We start from the raw sequence: 22,358 nt of genomic DNA, 5'->3' as shown, positions 1-22,358 counted from the left end.
AAAAGCATACAAAGCCTTGAGATGGGATAGGGAGCTACCATAAATGGTTCCTCAGTCGTTATTTTGTGTCTAGTGGCTTTGATGAGCTCTGTTAGGAGTCCTCTTCTGACAAGTTTTCTGGGGTGTGCGGGGGAAGCCTGTGTGTGAAGTCTCCTGAAGATTTACAAAAATCTTAAATAAGCTTGGTGCTACAAAGTTGTGGTAATGCCTTCAATTTCTGAGATATATTTTAAAGATGCAAATACAGAATCATATAAAATAGCCATAAATGGTTTAAATCAGTTAATGATAGAACATGTATCTATGCTGTCCTGAATAGCAGATCACACATGGAGACAAATTTAGGAGACAAACAGTAATTTTCATAAACCAAGCAGCAGATGGGCTATGCTAGCCTCCAAACCACTCTTCCCACAGAGATTCTGCAAACCAATTTTCAGCCAAGAGAGGTTCAGTAAATCTTTACTAAACTAAATACACATACAGAGAAGTAGTTAGTCAAATCATAAGCAAAAAATTCAAATACCACAAAATATGCAAATATTTGTTGCATAATCTGTTTCTTGTGTAGCTTTCAAATACACAGTTTCTCCTGGGAAATGGGACTGCTGATGTCTATATCCCTAAAGTCAGACGTTGCCAGTGGTGACTTCTGGCAGGTACAAATAACAGGGCAACTGTTGACTGCCCCTGGATGTGGAATATGCAGGGCAAATGGCACTATCTCTAGCAGATGATGCGAGGAAGAGGATAGAGCCTAATAGCAGCTTCAGTTCCTCTCAGGCTTTGCTTTTCTTATCCTCAGTCCCTGCTCCATTCCCTCCAGCTTTGGCTTCTATACTTCCAATCGTTCAGCTACTACCCTTCTCCATCCTGCTAGAAGTTTCTTGTTATTCTCCTTCCTCTTAGTTTCTCCCTGAACCTGATAAGCTTCAAATCTTCCCTGATTCTTACACCGCTCTTGAAGTGTCCCAGATTATTGGAACACTTCAGAAGAGGCTATCCTCATGACACGGCATCATATGAATATCAGCAGAGTACCTGCCACTAGAGCTGGGTGGACAATGGTAATTCCATTTTGTAGAGGATTTCAGATTTTGTTTTTGTTCTGATTAGGAATGAAAACAAAACATTTCAAAATGACCAGAAACAGAAATTTGAAGAAAATTGATTTAAAAAAAATCCAAAACGTTTAATTTTAATAATTTCAAAACAAATTCTGCCTGACAGCTGACAGGGAGCTGGAAGGCCTTGCTCTGTGACAGTCCACCAAGCAGGGTGCTGAGGAGCTGGGAGCTTGGGAGCCGAGGCTTTTCTAGCGCCTGAGCCAGTTGGCTCCCCAGGCAACTCAGGTTGCTGGGCAAGCTGGCAGGAAACTAGAGCAGGTTTCAAATGGAAATTCATTGAAATCAACACATCTCCATGGGATGTTTCAGTTTCACCAAATTAGCATTTTCTGATGGAACAGTGCTCCCCAGCCAGTTCTACCTGTCACTCTAGAAGCAGGAATTTCTGGGGAACCTGGAAGGGTAGAAGATTGAGGTAAAGCTTTACAATGAAACCGTTAAAATCAAAACACAGCCGAGTTATGGTTTCATGCAGCAGTTTTACAAGAAGTATAGACTATTCCTTTGAAGTAAGATTAGGGCTAGTGCTAGAGTTGCCAACTCTTGCAATTGTGTTGCCTGTTTTGTGATATTTGGTGTTTAAAAAGCCCCAAATCCTGAAGTTAGTGATCACATGAGAACCTCAGCTTTCATGTTAGAAAAATAGTGCTTTTCTAGCCCTCATAGTTGCAGAGAATCTTGAAAATGTGAATGCTTAAAGACTCAGAAGATAGAAAGCAAATAGAATCTCCAACCTTTTTTTTTTTTTTTATCTCAAATTTTAATCCAGTCATACTTTTGGGACATGGCTTATTATTTTTTAATGGTTAGGGATGGAAATATGGTTCACTTAATTTCAAATTAAGATTATGCTAACCCTTTGTGGCTCTGTTCGTTAATCTGAAGCATACAGACGGTTTGGTTATAGCAGTACCAAAGAGATTTCTTAAGCATCATATACTATATGAAGGCAGTTATGTCTTCTATCTTCAGCACTGTAGCATCTTTAGATTAAATTATTGTTGATGAACTATTAAAAGTGATCCCATTCACTGGGTTCTTCCTATTTTGGTTTCTCATTATTCTGAATAATTCATTTAGCTGCAATTTCACTTGTTTTCTCCCAGCAAGATACGTATCAAACAGTTGACAAGATCTCCTAGGCAACCAGCTAACTCTAAAGAGGCAGCAGATAACAGCTTTTCCTTTTTTCGTAGCTGTAGAATTTATCCACCTCCTGTGCTGAAGTTCTCCTTTGTCACTAGTGCATCAGGCTGCAGGTTCATAACTTTTCTCTGCTACCAGCAGCACTCCAGAACCTGAATTCTTGTAGCTATTGACTGTCTTGTGGGTTATTTGTTCTCATTTCTCCTTTCTTGACTTTTATCTGCTCATTTTTGGCTTTATGCCTTATTTTGTGTCTTACTGCATACCAACCCCTTTGCTTAAAACAGTTTCCCTCTTCTTCAAGCACCTGCTTTCTTTTTGTCCAGCTCCTTTCTAAAATCTGTTTCTTTCCTTTAGACTCCTTTCTACATTGATTTTTCTCATCGATAACATTTCTTGAGTTCTCATTCTGTGCATTTTATCTTTTGTTCAGATTGTAATCTTTCTTCTGAGCAAGGAACATGTCTCTTCCTATTCTGTAAAGTACTAAGTAAATCTATGGTACTGCGTAACTCCAGATCACTTTTTAAAAAATTGTTTACATCACACTATTGATTATAGAATAAATTGGGTACTTGTATTGCATGGATGCTTATTTATCTTGATTGGTTTTATTAGGAAAGGATGAACCAGGGCTTCTGTACCTAACCTTTCTTTAAGGGTTGGATTAGATTCATTTAAGGATAGCCACTTCGCCTGCTCTGCTTCCTTCCTCTCCCTTGCAATCTCAATGCCTCTTCCCCACCTCTTTTATGTACATCTCCACGACTGGCCTGTGCCCCAGATCATTCCATAGGCCTTGGCTGCCAACCCTTTTATTCTCTAGGAAGTCTTGGGATTCTATAAACTCTGTGTATATCCCTACATGGCTTAAAAAACGAGGACAGGAGAGGTGGAAAATTTCTCCATGCCCTTACTTTACTTTGTGGGTAAATCTATCAATTTGCTTTAGAGCCTACTCATGGATTTGCACATTAGATTTTCTTGGGAGCAGAAACTTTCACTGAAATATCTACTTGAATCCAACCAAGATATTTTGCTAGTAAAGGATTTGTTTCAAATAGCTTTGTCAAGCTTACTGCTTTAAATGACAAATATGTTCACACAAAGTAACTCATGCAATTATTTTGGTTCAGCTTATTTACTAGTTGTGTATGGAGAACATTTTTATTTCAATACTCATACACCTTACAAGAGTCTAAATTAACTGTATCAGCTCAGGAAAGGGACCTGGGCATTGTTGTGGGCACCTCAACCAAGACCTCTGCTCAATGTACAGGTGCAGTCAAAAAAAGCAAACCGCGTTAGGCTACATAAAAGGATGGAGAATCATAGAGAAAACTTTGTAATATTGTTATATAAATTAATGTTACAGCCCTGTCTGGAGTAATGTGAGCAGTACTGGTCATCCCATCTCAGGAAGGTTATTGCAGAATTAGAGGAGGTTCAGAGAAGGGTGATGAGAATGATAAGGGGCATGGAAGCACTCATATGATGAGACATTGAAAAGACTGGGGTTGGTTATCTGAGACAGGGAAAGCATAAAAGGAGACATGAGAAAAGTATATAAAATAATAAATGGTATAAAGAGGTAGATCAGGAGCTTCTATTCTCTTTATCTCATACCACAAGAACTAGGGGACATTCAATGAAATAGAAAGATGGCAGATTCAGAAATTATTAAAAGTAATACTTTTTCACTCAACATGTAATCAGATTGAAGAACTCATTGCCCCAGGATGTCACTGAGGTCAAGAATTTAGGGAAATTCCAAGAGGGATTGGATGCTCTTATTGATGACAACTCTGGATGTTTTTGTTATAGTTAATGAAACAGAGTATAGAAGGGAAATCAAATCTCATGCTTCTGGATTTAAACCAATCTCTAACCACTGAGGATTAGAGTGAGACCATCAAATGTGGGGACTGGCTATGTGGGGGAAGGAGAGCAGAGATTATCCTACATCTGCTTACTGTATGGTTTCTTGCACCTTTCTCTAAAGCATCTGGAGCTCCCATGATCAGAGACATCATAATGGACTAAATGCCATGATCCAGTATGGCATTTCCTATGTTTTATAGTCACTTGTTTTTGTTAAAATTTGTTTAAATATTCATCAAAAGATTTTAGCGTAGGGAGTTACTGAAGATGTGTGTATGTGCTTTACTGAAATATCAGACTTCTCAACCTAGAAACCTTCAGCATTCTTTATAACTCTGTCTTAAACATCTTTATCTGTGGTAATGTATGTCAAGTATGAAGAACTGTATCATATAATACTAGAAAAGGCTTTAAAAATACAACTTTGTTTTTAATGTTTGTCTACTCCTGGCTGGTCTTTTTACTTTCTGTCACTTCAAAGTGAATTTTAAATTCCTAACATCAAATTGTCTCTTGTCTGTTAGGCATAAGTGATGAGAAAAATTCCAGATGATAACCCTGAGGCTATCCTTTATACTTATTTATAAGCGACTGTGTTGCTCCCATTCGTCTCTTCAGAGATCCTAAACCAGTTTTTTCAATGCATTTAGTGAACAATTCCATCTTCATGCTTTTTTAATAAAGGATGTTCCAAAAAAAAAAATTTTTTTTAAATCCATCAGCCTTCTCTTCCATACAGAGGGACGAGACACTTTTTGTACCAACTGCTGCACCTCATGGCAGAATCCAAATCTTCAGGGTGTAAATCCTGCCTATCCTAGCCTATGATGGGCTGATCTCCCTGCAGGAGGTACACAGCTGTTGCCTCTTCTGCTTAGGAGAGAGTCACATTCTGGATAAGTGCTTTGTGCAAAACTTTCTCTCTCAGTTCAAGCTTCATCTGCTTGAGCAGGGCACACGTCACTTCAGAAGTGCACATCAAATGCAAGTCACTGTGATCACTTCTAGAATGCTGACTGGGCAAAACTACTGTTAATGTTGAGAATTGTACTACAGGCTTTAAGTATATATTCCAACAATCTCTAAATGCACATTCATGTCGTATTTGTTTGAAATATTTGTATACACTTTCCAATATAAAATTAGTAAAAAATGAGCAAGGGATCTTAAAATAAGGCATTCTCCACGGGCAAGTGGTGTGCTAACTTGACTTTCAAAGAACATCTTAAAGTGATACTGAAAAAAATCTGTTTAATCACTATGAAAATTGCTTCTAAATTTTAGTGTCATTACTGTAAAACATTAAAAGTTATTTTTACAAAACATTTAAATTTAACTTTAAAAATAACTTTTGCCTCTGTGAAAATGTATATAAAAATTGCCTATTCTGCTTGTGTGAAGGCAATGATCAAAACTTGAGGTGCTAGAGAATACTGCATAATAAGGTATTGTTTATAGACCTTACCAAGTACCATGTATGCTAAATCGGTCTTGCTTTTCATGCTATTGTTTTATTGCTGCTTACAAACTATGCTCAGTGGTGTATGTTAAAGAGAATTGTTTTCTAAACAGAACAGCATTTTTCTGATGTCATACTTAGTGAAGAATTCCTCAACCTTGGTGTAGAACAAGTGTGCAGTTTAATATCCAGTGACAAACTGACGATTGCGTCAGAGGAGAAGGTAAGGTTCATCTATCGAATTTATTTCTTCATTTTGGACAGTCAAAAAATATTGGCCATTCTTCACAGATCTTATGTAATTTTTTGATGGACTTTTTTTTGTTAATCCTTCATTAAAATGGTTCATTCGGTTACACACATATGGTGTCCTCTGCACTTAAGGAGTTTTACAGAAATTCTGTCAAGGTGTTAAACCTTTTAATTAATCCCTTGACAGATTTGAGCTTTTAAGGATTCTAAGAATGCATTTAACCAGTTGACTCATAGTTAAAAAATTAAAGCTCCCATCTTTGGGAGTACATGTGTGTACAAATCAGTACATGTGTGTTAATACAGGAATGTGTATGTAGTAATTGGCTAACAAGAGGACATACAATAAATTGGTCGGGTTTGCTTTAATTTAATAATTCAAAAGAGTGGTTTTGAAGAATCTATATATACCTGATACCTTTAAGGTAAGAGGTACCAAAGTGGACAGCTGTCAAGCCAGATTGGTCTTCAGATTTAAGAAATAAATATCCCAGTTGAAAAAAAACCAACACGCTAACAAAACCAAAAATAGGTTGCAAAAGGGATTGCTAGATAGCTGTATATATAACGTACCTTTATGTTCTCCCATGCAGCCAGATCTTGGTCCCGTTGAAGTCAAAGGCAGAACTCCCACTAATTTCACTGGGACCAACACTTGGCCTTTAACAAACACCTGACTAATTTGATTTACAGATATTTTCATTTCGAACCTATACATACGTTTTTTCCATTCAAATGTGATCTCTCTCAGGAGAGCTGTGGCCATCCCATAACATCTGTTCCCAGAGGAGGCTGAATCTCCCTGTTCAGGCACACTTAATACATCTAAGCATATTTGAACACAAGATCTATGGCCAAATGGTCACACATGCTTTATATAAACTAAAAAAAAAACATTTTAAAGTCTTTCTGAGCATAGAAGGCACAGCCATCCTCTTAGAACTGATGTCATGTTGCTATTCCCATGGTGTCCTGAAATTGTCTAGTTTTCTCCTACTCAGAAGTGCTTGGTTTTAATATACAAAGGTCTGTCTTTAGAAAGACACTTAAAGTTTTAATTGCCTGATTTTACACAGAGAAATACTGTGCCGTGAGGGAGAAATTACACTTGCCTTGCCCTGATTGGTTGGTTCCAGACTCTAGTGAGAGTCTAGTATGAAAACACCAGCAAGATGTGGGGGAACTAGTTATGGATGGTAGTTCCAGATTTTAGGACCTGAAGAGAAAGCAGGGCAGGCAAATATGTTTACTTAGCTGCTGTATTGCTCCCTTACAGGTTTTAACTGAGTTTACAACACTAACTAAATTAGTTCCTATGGGGAAAGTTCAGATTAGGTTTGTTGACAGATTTCCTAATTTCCATTTTGACAATGTCTGAAATGTCTGAATGTTTGAAAATGTTAAATATTTTGAAAGGATTGGAGTGGCCAACTATTTTTATGCTTCAGGAGCTTTAGTTGAAGTGAAAGTTGGCTTTGGGGATACACTTGTACTTTCATACTGATGAATTTGTAAAACAAGTGGGGACTCATGGCAGGTGTTTTGTTTTCTGGAAGGTATTTGAAGCTGTGATAGCATGGGTAAACCATGACAAAGATGTGAGGCAAGAGCTAATGGCACGCCTGATGGAACATGTTCGGCTGCCTTTGCTTTCCCGGGAATATTTAGTTCAGGTAAGCAAAAAGAATAAGAATTATTGCGAGAATTTACACACACTCGTTTTACTATGATCCTGTATGCCAGCAGTCTAATTCTAAATTATAAAGGCAGTGTAATTATGCAAGTCAACAAATAATTGGAAATAAACTCTCATTGAATCAAATGATGGATAGCAAAAATTGATATCACATCAGAGTAATTTAATTGTGTTTTAGTTTAATTGTAATGCTGTACAAATAGTTTCAAATGAATGCTTCCTTAATACATAGATTAATATTCATATATTTATATTGACTTTAGGTTTGGGCTTTCTTTTGTAATGTAATCCCTTATATAGCACATCTATCATTTTTAAATGTGTAGAATTCAGTGTCAAAGTAAGTCCATTTTATGTAGGATAGATATGCCACAGTTTTTCAAATTTTGTAAGGATATCACTTTGAGCATAAGGTCTGATTAATGGGCATCTTGGTCAATTAAACGTTATTTACGTTAGAAATATAATCTTTGGTGGTCTGAATGTCTTCACTCTGTTTCTTTGCTATTTTTCTGTGTTTCTGTTTAATGGGATTCTCTTGATCAAATAGTTCTTTTTAACTGAGTCTCACATTGTGATTTGAAAATACTAGAAATCTGCTTGACCATCAGGAAAATGACTAAAATTATATCTTCCATTTAATAATTAGAAAGGTCTGTATTTTCCCATGTTTTCCCCAGGTACTTGACATATAAACATCATGGTGTTTCCAGGTTCTCCCTGGCTGGGCTATAATTTACAAATTCAATGATTCATTTTTTTTTCCCTGTAATCTAGGTTTATTTCTCTTCAAAATTATGATTTGTGTTTTACTTTAACATACCAAGACCGTGTCAAACTTTAATTAATGCACAGAGAGTTGAAGAGGAGACGTTGGTTAAGAACAGCAGTGCATGTAAAGATTACCTCATTGAAGCTATGAAGTATCACTTATTGCCAACTGAGCAACGAGCATTGATGAAAAGTACTCGAACCAGACTGAGGACACCTGTAAGCCTTCCAAAGGTAAGATCTATAATTTCTAACATGTTGCCTTCTTTGTAGCCAATTTTGTCTAAAGTCTGGGGTGAAAGTGGAACACTGGACTGGGCTGTAACTGGGGTTCTCCATTACACAGTCTTCCTACTAGAATTGTTAACCATTGAAAAAGGTTCAATGTGGTAACAGCTTAGGTCCTAAACTGACTGACAGAAATGTATTGTGGACTATAAAACTCAGACATGTCTGTGGTATTAATGTGTTTGGCTTCTCAAGGAAAATACATTATAGAACTGTACCATTTTGAGCCCCACAGAAGTTATGGTGCTGCTGTAGTATCTTAGGAACTGAAGTTATGGGTCTTGGGTGGAAGCAGGGAATGTAAGGCTGGATAAAATTATAGTATGATGTCTACATCTGGAATATTTTAAATAATTTCATTAGTTTTCAACTAACAATATTGTTGTTAAATACCTAGGCTCCTTTCACCCAAGTAGAGAAAAAGTTTGATCACAGTACTGTTATTCCAACTCTGCAATGGCAGAATAGTAGCTAGATGTCAGGGCCATTCCTCTGACTTTCGCACATTCAGTGAAGCTTTACAACTAGTCTTTCCTCAAGAGGACCAAATCAAAGGCTAGATTCTGCTCTCAGGTGCACATTCACAATCCTTACTGACTTCATCTAGAGGCTGGATTCTTACACTTGAGGGCAGAATCTGCCCCCAGAAGTTGCCAGAGTATCTGTATCCTGAGCTTCCTTCAAAATATGCTTACCACCACTGAATGTGATGAGTGATGAAGAAAAGGAGATGGGGCTCCTGTCAGAGTCCTGAGCACTTTTGGCTTATGAGAAAGGGGAAAAAGAGAGTGGAGCCAAGGGAGGAACAGAAAGTGGCCAGACCAAGTGGGAGCATTTACCCACCATGTCCAGAGAAGGGAGGGAAGGTATTTATACCTCATGCATTCTGGAAGGAACTCTCACATCATAACCAATCAGCATCATTCACCTGCCCACCCACCCACGAATCAGAGTCTAACCAGGTTTTTATTATCTGCTGTTGGCATTGCACTAGTAACCTTTTTTCTTTTGGGCTAGGAAGGAATTTTGTCCTCACTGCCAGATTGTCTGACGGGCTGAATTTTTATCACTTTCCCTGCAGCAGGTCTGGGACCTGGTGGGGTAGGTAAGGTTAGGTCAGGATGTTGCAACTTAGTAGATGGCAGGTGTCCTGTGCAGGACTTGTTACGGAGGAGATTTGATTCATTGATAATCACCAGTTGGAAGTGGATTTAGAGGAAGGCAGCACCTAAGGAAACTGGGAAAAGAGGAATTGGGGTTCCTTAATGCCTGGTAGAGTGGGGAGAAAACTCCACCTTTTTCCACTCCCCACCCTCCCTCAACCTTCATATGAGGGGAGCATGGCAGAGTCCCAGCAATGGGCTTAGAACCAGCTTGGGAAGGGCTGACAGCAGACCTCTCAAATAGGTGGAAATGATTAAGGAAAGAATAATGACCTGGACTGTATGATTTAGTTCCAGATATATTAAGTGACTAAAGTTGTGGTTTAATTAAACCATAGTTTTTCAACCTGTGGTATGTGTATCCCTGGGGGTATGCGAGACATGGGCAGGGGGTACTCGGGGGAAAAACAGAGTGAAGGGGAGGCAGGCGGCAGCTGCTGTCTTCTGGGGAAGCTGGGCTGTAGGTCCCCACTTCCCGACCTGTCACAGCTCTCAGCTGGGAGGTGGGCAGCAGCCGCTGGCTTTTGGGGAAGGCGGGCGGCAGCCCCCTGCTTACTGCCTGGTCACAGCTCCTAGCTGGGAAGAGAGCAGCAGCCACCGGCTCTGGGGGAGGCGGGCAGCAGCCGCCCACTTCCTGCCAGGTCCCAGCTCTAAGGTGGGAGGCAGGCATCAGCCACTAGCTTCTGTGGGAGGCGGGCGGCAGCCCCCTGCTTTCCACCCAGTCACAGCTCCCAAGTGGGAGCCCGGTGGCAGCCTCCTGCGTCTCGCGAGCTGGGCAGCAGCCACCCGTGCCCAGACTCCGAGCCGAGGGACAGCCTCCAGCACCCTGGCTTGAAGATGGGCAGCAGCCACCTGCCCACATCCCTGGGTTCCAGCTGGCGTGGAAACCTCCTCTGCCCCAGCTCGCATTGGGTGGCAGTCGCCCACTGCCCGGGCTGGCAGCCAGGCAGCAGCCGCCTGCAACTTGCCCAGGTGGCAGCCCCCGTCCCTGACTCAAAGCCCAGTGTCCAGAAAACTTGTCAATTTCACTGCTCTAGCTGAGCAGTGAAACCGAGAACTATGACAGTCCCAGATTTACCAGTTATCCTTTTCCTGTCTCTCTCTCTCTCTCTCTCTTGCTCTCCTTCCCTGTTTCTCTCTCACCCCTTCCTCCCCTCAAATCTATGGCAAAAAATTTGACGCGGTGCTTTATGTTCCCCGGCATTGGCATGCCGCTCAAAGCCTCTTAGCTTTTGCCAACATCACCTCTAGCCTAGGTACATACTTGAGTTGTGCACCCCTGCTGTAAAGTTGATAACCCTACCCAGACTAGATCTGACATGTCATATCACAGCCTTATATACTCAGCCCTTCTTCCAACATATGGCTCACATTAGTTGGTAAATATAAAATCCCGTGGAAAATTGAGTGTTGGGGTACTTATTAAAATGTTCAGAAGTTAGAGGGTACTTGCTTCTTAAAAGGTTGAGAAACACTGAATTAATCTACATCCATTGCATCTTGTCTTTGTTCCTGTGTGGTCAGGTGTAGGAGTAGGCCACGGAAGATGTTGTGACACGCTGGCGATAGTGACATGGTTTGGTCAGGATTGGGTGCACGGTAAACAGGTTATAGGACTGGTTTCACAATCCGTTATGTAACTTGCTTTGGTGCCAAGGAAGAGGATGAGGGGGGAGGTTGTGTGTTGTAACTTAGTCAATGCTTATTGTTCCCTAGAATAAATATGTTTTGCTGTATATAAAAGTTTAAATTGCAAGCTATGCAAGGAGACTCTGCCATGAACCCACTTGAATTGCTTGGCATTCCCCTGCAGCCGCTTCGCAGAGCGTTAGGGTCTCCCTCTGCTCTTTGGAGCGTAAGACGTGATTAAAAATAAGTGTACCTAATTGGTGTGGGCATGTTTTTATTCCTTACCTGGTATCCAGAACCTGCAGGCAGCTGTGATTAGCTGTGCCTGGCACAACGTCAGGACAGTCTGAATCTTTCCCGTATAATATAGCATTTATAACAAGGCCCCAACTCCTTTCTGTCTTCTTGCCTCAAATGCTGGAGAGATCACAAATTGCAAGTTTCAGTATTTTTTCTTAGCTTGTAAGATATTATACATATATTTGTATGAAATATCTTTTGATTTTGAGCTGTACAGTGAACTTATTTTCTTTAGCTAATGCCTTTCAAATATTCCCATATATGCAAATAAGCAGTCAGGGTTGCTTCCCTTGTAGTTGATGATGGTGGTTGGAGGACAGGCACCAAAGGCCATCCGCAGTGTGGAATGCTATGACTTTAAAGAAGAGCGCTGGCACCAGGTGGCTGAATTGCCTTCCAGAAGATGTAGAGCAGGTATGTGATGTGTAACCTAAGGGCTCTGTCTACAGCAATATTTGAAGCCATGCTTATTCTTTCTTTACTACTTATTCTACATGCCCTGAAAAGTGCTGAGCATAGATTTCAATGGGAGCTGCAAGTGCTCATCACCTCTAAAATTCAGATCACTTACTTAAATTACTTTTAAAATATGGATTTAGATGCCTAACTTTAGATTGTCCATGTTTGAAAATTTGGTCTTTGTCTCTTTGTGCCTCAGCTCCCAATCTGTAGAATAGAACTTGCAGTAACATTATAAAATAAACAGCAGGATCTTATTCAGGAGATAAGGCAGTATGCCACATTTTATTATGAATACAGAAAAGAGAAACATTAAAAAAAAAAACAAACAATTGCCTAACATAAAACACTCTCTCATTCACACACACACAGACATACACAGAGTTCTGCAGGAGAGATATAATTACCAGTCCCTTGTTGCCCATGCTGAATCACTCGCCAGGTAATTCAGGCACAAGATTGGAGCCAGACCCTTGTTGGTTGTGACACGATGCTCCTTGAGGTATGCAGAACATCAATTATGTTTGAAGATGTAAGTGTGACAGCTTTCTCATTATTTCTTCGTTCCTGTCTCACACTTCAGCTGTTCCTGTTTTTGGGTGTTAATTCCCCTGTTTTTCGGGGGTTCTCTTGATCTGGCCATCTGGGTTGTAAAGTTCTTTAAACAAACACTTCTTCTCTCCCTCTGGTCCTTGAAGCAGCAATTGTTTTTCTCACCGTTTTATCTCAGCACTCAAATTGCATTCATTCCTCATTCATGCTTACCAAAAATCATTACATTTTTTAGTTCTTTACATTAGTACATTATCTTGTACGTACTTACTTACTAACATAATAAAATCCTTATACCTGCACCAATTCTATTAACACCAATTTTACTAAAAGAAAATATAAGGAATCTTCTTTGCCCTCTCACTGCCCCATGATTTACACATCAACCACATTCCCGATACGCATTGGGCAATTCTCTTTACTTGCAAATTATCACAATTAAGTTTCAACATTCACTTAGGGATATAACAAACAGCAGGGCCGAATGTGTCATAAATGTTAAATCACAAAGTGTTTAGGCAGGATGTTCTTATTCTTTTTCTCAGTGTAAGAGTTAACCCTTAAGCTTCACATAGTATCCATGGTTCAGGTTTGCTTTGGTTCAGGCCTATATTACAGTATCCCAGCGCAGGGCCTGCTGGGGCCTACAGTAATGCTGAGGATAAATCCATTAATTTATACGAGATGTTCAAATACTACAGTGGTAAGCATCATTGTTTTAATGTTAAATAAGATTAAGAATATGGCAAGAACCATTAGATAAACATATTGTTTTTTAAAAAGGCATTTAATGTAATATACTTGAGGAGCTGTAAATGGAGATGAATCCAGACTACACAACATTTTTGTATGTGTCAATATCATGTAAAATGTAACACTTAATCTGAATAAAGTGTCATTAAAAACCTGATAATGTAAGAAAAAGCATATTATAAATTATTACAAATTAAACACTGATGTACTCAGCACAATACAAAAGAGAAAGTCCATGGTAAAAGAAAATAAACTTTTGTTTTTTCAAGGCATGGCATACATGGGTGGACTGGTTTTTGCTGTCGGTGGTTTCAATGGCTCTTTAAGAGTTCGTACAGTAGATTCCTATGATCCAGTGAAGGACCAATGGACAAGCGTTGCTAATATGCAAGATAGGAGAAGCACCTTGGGAGCTGCTGTATTAAATGGACTTTTATATGCTGTAGGAGGATTTGATGGGAGTACAGGTATTTGATCTTTAAATACTAGTGGTTGGTTATTACAGTTTTGGATACTATGGAAATAATCCTGCCAGATTTACTTATGCATCTTGATATTGTTCCTGGCATTTCAAATGAAAAAGACCAGGAAAGCCACGTAGCCTTTTGTGTAGTTGGACATTCCCTGGGAGGTGCTGGTCCTAGCACCAACCATGTACTGAGTGGGAGCAATGATCTACACTCCCACTTGCTAGAATGAAGACACAAAAAGACTAAACAGCATCCGAACGACCGCAGAGCAAAATTTCCTTCTCACTGTCCTACTACAGTCTTCTGACAGGTACCTCATGAAAGAGATGAGCAGAAGAAGTCCCTTCCCTGTGTGCACATAGAATAGATTCTCTATGTTTTCTGTAATGTAAATATGCATACTTATCCTTAACTCTTAGTGACTTCTGAAGTGCGTGTGCGCGCATGTGTGTGTGCATGCGCGAACATACTTATACGTGTTCATGAGCAAAAGATGGTATCGAATAGTTCATAATTTAAAAAAAATAGAGAGAAAATTTTCAGGCTCCCAACAAAGACTTTATTCACCTGACTTTCTCCAAACATCACAATATGTTGTGGCCTGTCCAGATGATACTGCTCAGGCCACATGCATAGCCATGAATTGTTCTTAGAAAAAACTGACTTTGCAAATCTCAGCAGGGAGAATTACTGAAGACTGGATACTATGAAGATGTCAGTCACAGATTTATGTAGAATAAGGATGTTCTGTTTTAATAGGTTTATCATCTGTAGAGGCTTATAATATGAAGACTAATGAATGGTTTCATATAGCTCCAATGAACACAAGAAGGAGTAGTGTTGGTGTTGGTGTTGTTGGAGGTAAGTTCTTATGTTCTCTGATAACATTAGTCCTCCGCCTATTTCACTGTCTATACGTTTGTAAGATTTTTTTTCTCAACCAAATACTACATGTACAATAAATATATAGAATGGAAAGGTTTTTGCAACACAGGCTAGTACTGATTGCAAACATCCAAATGTCCTTGTTGTTAATTAAGAATAAGAGGAGTACAGTTCTGAAAGTCTCTGCCTTTTCTCTCTGTTAGTGTTCAAAAATGGGTAGGGAATGGGACATTCTCAATTAAAAAGGATGGATTAGTGGCATGTTCAGTCAGTGACAAAGTAGAGGAAAAGGTGATCTCTGCAAGTAGGGAAAAAGTTTATGCTATTTTCTGCCATATTAGGGAGCAAACTTTAAACTTTGTTTTTATTTTTTCAAAACTCCTCTGGGAACATTGTTGTTCAGCTTGTGTGGACAGGGCATAACTGTTCTAATTGCTTTTTAAAAGCTGTCTGAGAATAGATAGTATTTTGGTCACTAGACTAGAAGATGGGTTTATTACCTAATCTTAAATGACCTTTAAGAAATATGTAGATGATTATATCTATCCACTGTCACTGGCACAACTGTTAGCAGAAACTGCTTTTGTTATAGCTTATTTTTTTTAAACAAAATATAAACTGTTCTGCCATATTTGAATACATTTTTAAAATAGTGTTGCCAGGGCCTGAAATGAACTCAGATTTGTACCCTGCCTATTTAATTGTTAATAAAGATAAAACCCAGAAGTAGAGGGCTCTCCAGAACCTTCTAAAATCTGACGTTTAAAAAAAAAAAAAACGAGACTCTAGGCCACATTTTCAGAAGGACTTCAACTGAGCCCCTGGTTGTGCACAAACACAATAGCTTCTTTGAGTATTCTCATTTGGACATGTCAATGAAAAAATTTACACACAAACCATCATTGTTTACGCAAGTGATAGTACTTAAACTTGCCTGCAGAAGTGTGACAAAGATATGTGGAAGCCACATATTGAATAGTTGGCCCAGTACACCTAAGGCAAACTGAAAAACTTCCATACATTTATAATTAGATGCTTTCAAACAAAGCTAGCAAAGTTTGATGCAAAAAAGAGTCACCTCTTTGATAAATCTTCACTGATGTAACACAACAGTTTGAGCTATTCTGTCAGAAGTGTGGTTTTAATAGTAGGGGAGCCCTCTGCTGTCTCTGTTCTGAACATTTAAACTGTCCAAGCAATCTCCATCCTGTAATTTCCCAAGAAAGGAATTGCTAGCTTACAGTGGCACACACGTCTGAAATGGTTTTCCTTTGTGCAATTCTTTTATTAAAATCAGTGGCACCTTGTACTTCAGTTGAGCAACCCAAAAGTTTTTGATTCATAGTTACAGAATCATGCGAACTCTTATCAGTTTAAAATAACAGGGACCAGAGACTAGTTCTTTAGACTAATTGTGTTTATGTAGGACGTCCCCCCTTATAACTGCTCTAAATCAGACTATGAAAAACAACAGTAAAGAGCATGTAAGTTTGTTTTGCCTGTCTGCATATATAGCATATAAGAACCTACATACCAGCGTGTATCTTAAAATATTTAAATTAATCTGTGTATACTGGGGGCGGGGGTTGGCGATTGCCTTTCTAGGTATGCTGTATGCTGTTGGCGGCTATGATGGGGCGTCACGTCAGTGCCTTAGTACGGTAGAATGCTATAATTCTAGTACAAGCGAGTGGACCTATGTGGCAGAAATGAGCACTAGACGGAGTGGAGCAGGTGAGTGAACAAGAATTAACAAAATAAAAGCAAATTATTATACAACCACAGAAATGTATTCCTTAAAAATATAAGATATAGGCTGACTTTAATAGGACACTTCAGAATATTTACTTTTATTGTATGGTGTAGGTGACAGAAGTACTGTAGGTTACAAATGCAAAACTTTCCTGTACAGTAAAATTAGGCGAATGTTAAATGTGCAGGGGTTGTCTTCCCCTTTTTTGTACCTTTCATATTTACCTACAAGACCTTTTAGGCTCCTTGGTATCATCATACAGAGCAATATACATGGCACGTCACATCCAGTGCTATTACATTTCCAACTAAACTCCATTAAGCAGCTCATCAAATCACAGAAATCAGATGAGAGAGGCCTATGTCATCCAGATCATCCCTTTGCCAGTGGAGGATTGGTTTCTCTAATAGGGATTTCAGTGTACCTTTAACTGTGCAAAGTGACTGGGCTTCCACCACCTCCTTTGGAAGACTTGTTCTGCAGTCTAGCTGATCTCACTGTTAGGAAGTGTTCTTCTTATACTTGTCCTTAATTTTCCATTCCTTAGTTTAATCCCATTATACACCCTTTGTTTTATCTTGAATAACCCCCCCCCCCCCCTGCTGTTTACACCCTGCAAATATTCATAGGCTATCATGTGCTTCCATCCCCTATCATTTAGTCAAGCTGTGCACATTTATCCCTCTTAATCTTCCTTCATAAGTAAATCTTGTCTATCCTTCTTTGAACTCCCTTCAGTTTTTCTTTCTGGTATTGAAGTGCCAAGAATCTAAAGCAGTAATCTAAGTGTAATCTCGCCAAGAGCCATGCATGTGGTTTGTTTGCTTTTAATATAACTCAAAATGCCAGAGCAACATCCACTTCTTGTTCATTGAGATGATACTTCTACAGCCCCAAAATGACATTAGTACTTCCTGAGGCCTTGTTATATTGAAAACTAAAGTCTAGTTTGTTGATCATTGTCACCTCTCTCTTTTGGTATTCTAGGTTTTTCCAATTCATTGAGTAGTTTCTTATTTCTCCAGGTGTTTTCACATGGATTTTTCCAAATCAAATTGAGTTTTGGTATTTTTCTGCCTATATTTCTAGTCTCTTCACACTTGTACTGTGGGTGTCTTCCATGGTGTTCCTAGGCATACCTAATTCAGTATCCACTGTGAAATTGCATTAATGTGCTGCTTTCTCCTTTTCCTGATGATCAGAGAGATACTGTTGTAAATAAGACCAAAGGGAACTTGGATTTCTAGGTACACCCCAATAAATTTTCTACCACTTCCCCAATATTATACCTTGCCCTCTATCATTACTGTTTGTTTATTGTGTTCTATCAAGTTTTAATCTGTATAGCAGTACTTAAATTCAATCCAAATAAATTATTTTTGAGTAGGAATTCATGACATTGTATTAAAATATTTACTAAAATCCAAATATTTCATCTACAGATTTGCCTTCAGACACCTGTTTTGTAATTCTAGTTAAAAACAAAAAATTGATTTGTTTCTATCATAATACTGGCTTAAAGTAATAACTTGGTTGCTTTTTTACCTAAAATTATAAAATTAGTGCATGAAGGAATATATGTAATATCTGAATTCCTACTAAAGCATTTGTTAGTATTTCATAAAACACTTCTAACTAAACTAATACTAGCCTGGAGATGAGAAGCAGATTAAAAACTGACCAAAGTGTTATAAAAAGGACGCTAATAAATGTTAGTATGATATATAATCTTAGTTTGTAATTGAATTTTATGATTTGTAAAGGGGAATATTTGCACACAAGTAGGCTAATTATTTGAGGCATTAACAAGAGTAATAATTGATGAATTGGAGCAAAACCTCACTTTTCAATCTGCTGTCATATCCATTTTATCTAGTGATACAAAGGGAAGTTAGAATTTGTTTTTACAAACTAATGTTGCTTATTGCCCATTGGCTAGCTATCCGCTAGGGGCTAGGGTCACAAAGAAATGTAAGTAGGTAACACTGAGCATCGTCACTCCTAACTTTATTAGGTGCTTAGTTACTGGGATTCACAAAAGCCTGAGTTTGGAGCCATATACAGCGAATGGATGGAGGTAGGCACCTCAGAATGGGATTTACAAACGGCAGCATGTTGACCCTCTTCAGCTACCCAGGGGGAGATATCGAGGGGAGGGGTGTTTCCTGAATCTCTCCTGTTGAAGCTTCTCCACTGTGGATAAACACTTAAAGGAACTGGACCAGGGAGAATGAGTGAGCATGAGAATGATGCTGTAATCTAGTGGTTAGAGCATGCTCAAGCTATGGGAGTCCCAGAATCCAGTCCCTTGCTCCAATTAATGTTTTAAATTATTTATTCCTAGTGGAATAGCTTCAACAGTAGAGATTGTGGGAGCCCACATCAAAGTATCCCAATGCCCAGTGGTTAGCGCACTCACCTGAGAGGTGGCAGATCCCTATTCAAATCCCCTCTTCCCCTCAGGTGGTGGGGGGACTTGAGCCAGAGGTCTCCCACCTCCCAGGTAAGTACCCTAACCACTGGACTAAAAATTACGAGGGAGCTCCTTCTTCCCTCCCCTCTCCCCAGCTGTTTTGTGGAAGCTCATCTATAGGGGCCCAATCTGGCAGATAAGCTTGGAGCTCACCTACCAGATTGGGCCTTGCAGATGCATTAGGTAAAGGAACACCTCTCTTCTCCTGGTTAATGCATTGATCTGGGACTTGGGCATCCAGATGTCTAGAGTGGGCTGCAGTTTGCATGAGCAGAGACAGATACATAAACACCTAGGAAACTTTTACTGCAAAAATGTAGGTGCTGAGCTAGGTTAGGCATATGCACAGATTGGCAGCAGTTGAGCAGAGGTTTTGTGAATCCCAATGGGACCTGATTATAGGATTTAAGCACCTAAAATTGTAGTTAGGCACCTAAGTTCTTTTGTGAATCTAGCCCTGGAAATGTTCAGATTTTTTCTCTTATATTCCATTATTTTATTAGGGATTGAAATTCAGTTTACCAGATGGTAATTGCCAAGTTTAGTACCACGTTTCCTTTTTTCCCAGTCTTCTGTTACCATCTCGGTTCTCCATGATTTCTAGAAGTAGTCAGTGGTTCAGTGTTTTATTTGATTCCCTGCAAGTAAAACGTTATTAACATAATTCAGTGAGCTGTATATAAAGTAGTGTTCAATACATGTAAAATTATATCAATATTTGGGGGGTAGGGGGTAAAGTAATTTTTGCTTGCATTACTGTGCTTTATTTCAATATGATCATAGTGATATCCTGATTTACCAGAATGTTTCAATTTTGGGATTAGTCCTATTGTCACAGTAGGTTTTATTAAAGTAGGAGTTTGTTCTTGTTTTAGATAAGTCCCCTGAATATAAGGTCACCCCAAAGAACTTCTGCCCATCTCATTCATTCCCACTGCATGAATGTGTCGACTTCACACAAAGATTGACTTTCAGCTGCCCTGGCTGGCCCCTTAGTGCCAGCTGCCTCTCAGCTGATCAGCATGGGGACAGAAGTCTCATCTGCTCCGGGCTGCAGCTGAGAGGAGTGAGCTGCAGTACACAGGGATGATGATCTTTAGCCCCATATCCAGGCCTTTTGGGAGAGGGTAAAGGGTAAGACGAGGACCAGAAAAATGGGCAGGGGAAGAAAACAAAAGAACAGAAAATGCAGAAGGACAAGAAGAAGAAGATACAGATGGAAGGAGCAAGAAATAAGGTAGGACTTGGAAATGGAGGTTGGTGGAGAGGGGGGGGATAAAGGACAGACAAAAGGGGAAGGAAGTAGATCCAGTCTGGCTTCACCTGTTTGACTTCCTCTCTACAGACTGATAAAGTTGTTCTTAACATAACGCTAAATATACACTAAGATGTTTAGGTTATTTGACACCAAACTGGGTTCTCTACTTTGTAAGTATGGAATCCTTTGGGGTTTTGAGCACCTTCAGGGTTGGTTCAAGGAATTTTTAGTGTTATCCACCAGTCCTGGTGGTTTGTAGCAGATGCCCACTGTATTTTGCTGTTTGTTCATTCATTGTATGTTCATGCCAAGTAAAGTGTTCCATAACGTCATTGTCAACTGGTTTCAACTATCATTGAAAATACTTCTGATAGATAAGTAGTGCCATTCTTGCACCTCTTCTGACTTTTCTTTCTACTGTGTAGATTGTACCCAACTCTGTTTCAATTAATTTATATGGATCATCTTGCCTGGTTTCCATTATGCCCACTAGATCATGCCCATAATTTAGCATAATTTCTAACTGGTGCTTACTTCCAATACTCTGCATTTGCATAGATATTCAGTACATTTCTCCTTTGCTTATTTTAAATCTTCTGTTGCAGAACAGCTCTCATCTTTGTATGCTATGATATGCACACACCCGCAAGGCCTCTAATCAATGTGTTGCCTTTACCACTTTGTAATCATTTCTTTATCTTAATATGTTCTGACCCAAATTTCTCCTGAGAGGATTTTTCTCAATGTGAAATAAGGATTGACATTTGTAAATGCACGGTGTACTGGCTCTCCCTAATATCCAGTCATAGCCATTCTTCAATCTGATTTTGCATGTTTTTGTATTTTTGCAGGTGTTGGTGTGTTAAACAACTTATTGTATGCAGTAGGTGGTCATGATGGTCCTTTGGTTAGAAAAAGCGTTGAAGTATATGATCCTGCCACCAATACATGGAGGCAAGTTGCAGATATGAACATGTGCAGAAGGAATGCAGGTATATACTGTAGTTAAGAAATATTGTACTTTAAAATGCTATTAATGTGGCTAGGTATCTATTCTATACATGTTTTTACCTCTCTTTAATACTTCTGCTTCTTTACTAAAATCAAAATGGAAGCCATGATTTCACTATGTAAGCAAGCAAATAGGTATGCACTTTCTGTAAACTTCTGTCTTCTTACAGCTATTTTCCTATTTTTATTAGGGGTTTGTGCTGTAAATGGCCTGTTGTATGTAGTTGGAGGAGATGATGGTTCCTGTAACTTGTCAACTGTGGAATATTATAACCCAACAACTGATAAATGGACAATTGTGTCATCTTGTATGAGTACAGGAAGGAGCTATGCAGGTAATGGGTATATAGTTATTTAAACTATTCACAACTGATTTGAAAGTAGCACATTAAGGTGAGAAGTGTGACAAAACATCCAAAGAGTAAAATGTCCCAGTAAAAACCTACTGCACTGAGACCTATTTTTTTAAATCTATTTTTGTACAGAGCCTGGTCCTGGTGCAGGATTAGGGCTTCTAGGCACTAACATAATAGAAATAAATATTATTTCTTAAATTCATTTAAAAGCAAAATATTGTACTAAAATGGCATGAGAATTCTTGTTGTTTGGATAGTACACTTTATTTTCTTTTTGATGTTCACTAAAACGTATAATTTACGCTAAAAGTGGCTGGAAACTTACTTTAGGATATGACTTTGGGGGGAGCAGGACACTCTTTAAAGGAGCCTGATCTTTAGATGTGCTGGGCATCCAGCAGTGAAAATCAGACCCATTTAAGGATCTTGGCTTACATTTTTGAGAAAACAGACAAGTGCATGACAGAGCTGTTGTGCTACTGATAATAAATTGAGTTGATGTTGAAAGGTTAATCGGACCTTGGGAATTTTCACAACTTTGTGCTGAGTAACACTGATTTAATTTTTTTGGACACTGGCGTTAGGATGATGCATACATAGATATTTTTGTGATAGCTGTAAATCACTAAATGAAGTCTTGCTTTTTTTGGTAATACTTTCGGAATTTGTTTTTTCT

At 39.0% G+C, this 22,358-nt stretch overlaps 1 protein-coding gene across 4 annotated transcripts in view; it reads left to right on the top strand.

The window, feature by feature from the left end:
- The window catches only part of KLHL2 (kelch like family member 2), a 102,185-nt gene that overhangs the window by 78,661 nt on the left and 1,166 nt on the right, over positions 1-22,358 (top strand). For 3 of the 4 annotated variants that reach the window (XM_067551790.1, XM_067551791.1, XM_067551792.1), the window contains 9 exons: positions 5,727-5,836; positions 7,422-7,538; positions 8,417-8,566; positions 12,009-12,126; positions 13,746-13,943; positions 14,706-14,807; positions 16,437-16,565; positions 21,167-21,307; positions 21,518-21,661. In XM_067551790.1, coding sequence (XP_067407891.1) covers positions 5,727-5,836; positions 7,422-7,538; positions 8,417-8,566; positions 12,009-12,126; positions 13,746-13,943; positions 14,706-14,807; positions 16,437-16,565; positions 21,167-21,307; positions 21,518-21,661 — 1,209 coding nt within the window. Of the gene's footprint in view, positions 1-5,726; positions 5,837-7,421; positions 7,539-8,416; positions 8,567-12,008; positions 12,127-13,745; positions 13,944-14,705; positions 14,808-16,436; positions 16,566-19,932; positions 20,295-21,166; positions 21,308-21,517; positions 21,662-22,358 lie in introns of those variants that run through there. The other variant, XR_010920487.1, reaches the window with a different exon arrangement.

This window comes from Emydura macquarii, unplaced genomic scaffold (assembly GCF_026122565.2).
Source record: "Emydura macquarii macquarii isolate MOO-44397 ecotype Brisbane River unplaced genomic scaffold, CSIRO-AGI_Emac_v2 contig_1363, whole genome shotgun sequence".
NCBI classification, from domain to species: domain Eukaryota; kingdom Metazoa; phylum Chordata; order Testudines; family Chelidae; genus Emydura; species Emydura macquarii.
The sequence above is the reverse complement of the archived record's forward strand: the minus strand, read 5'-3'. Positions and strand labels throughout refer to the sequence as shown.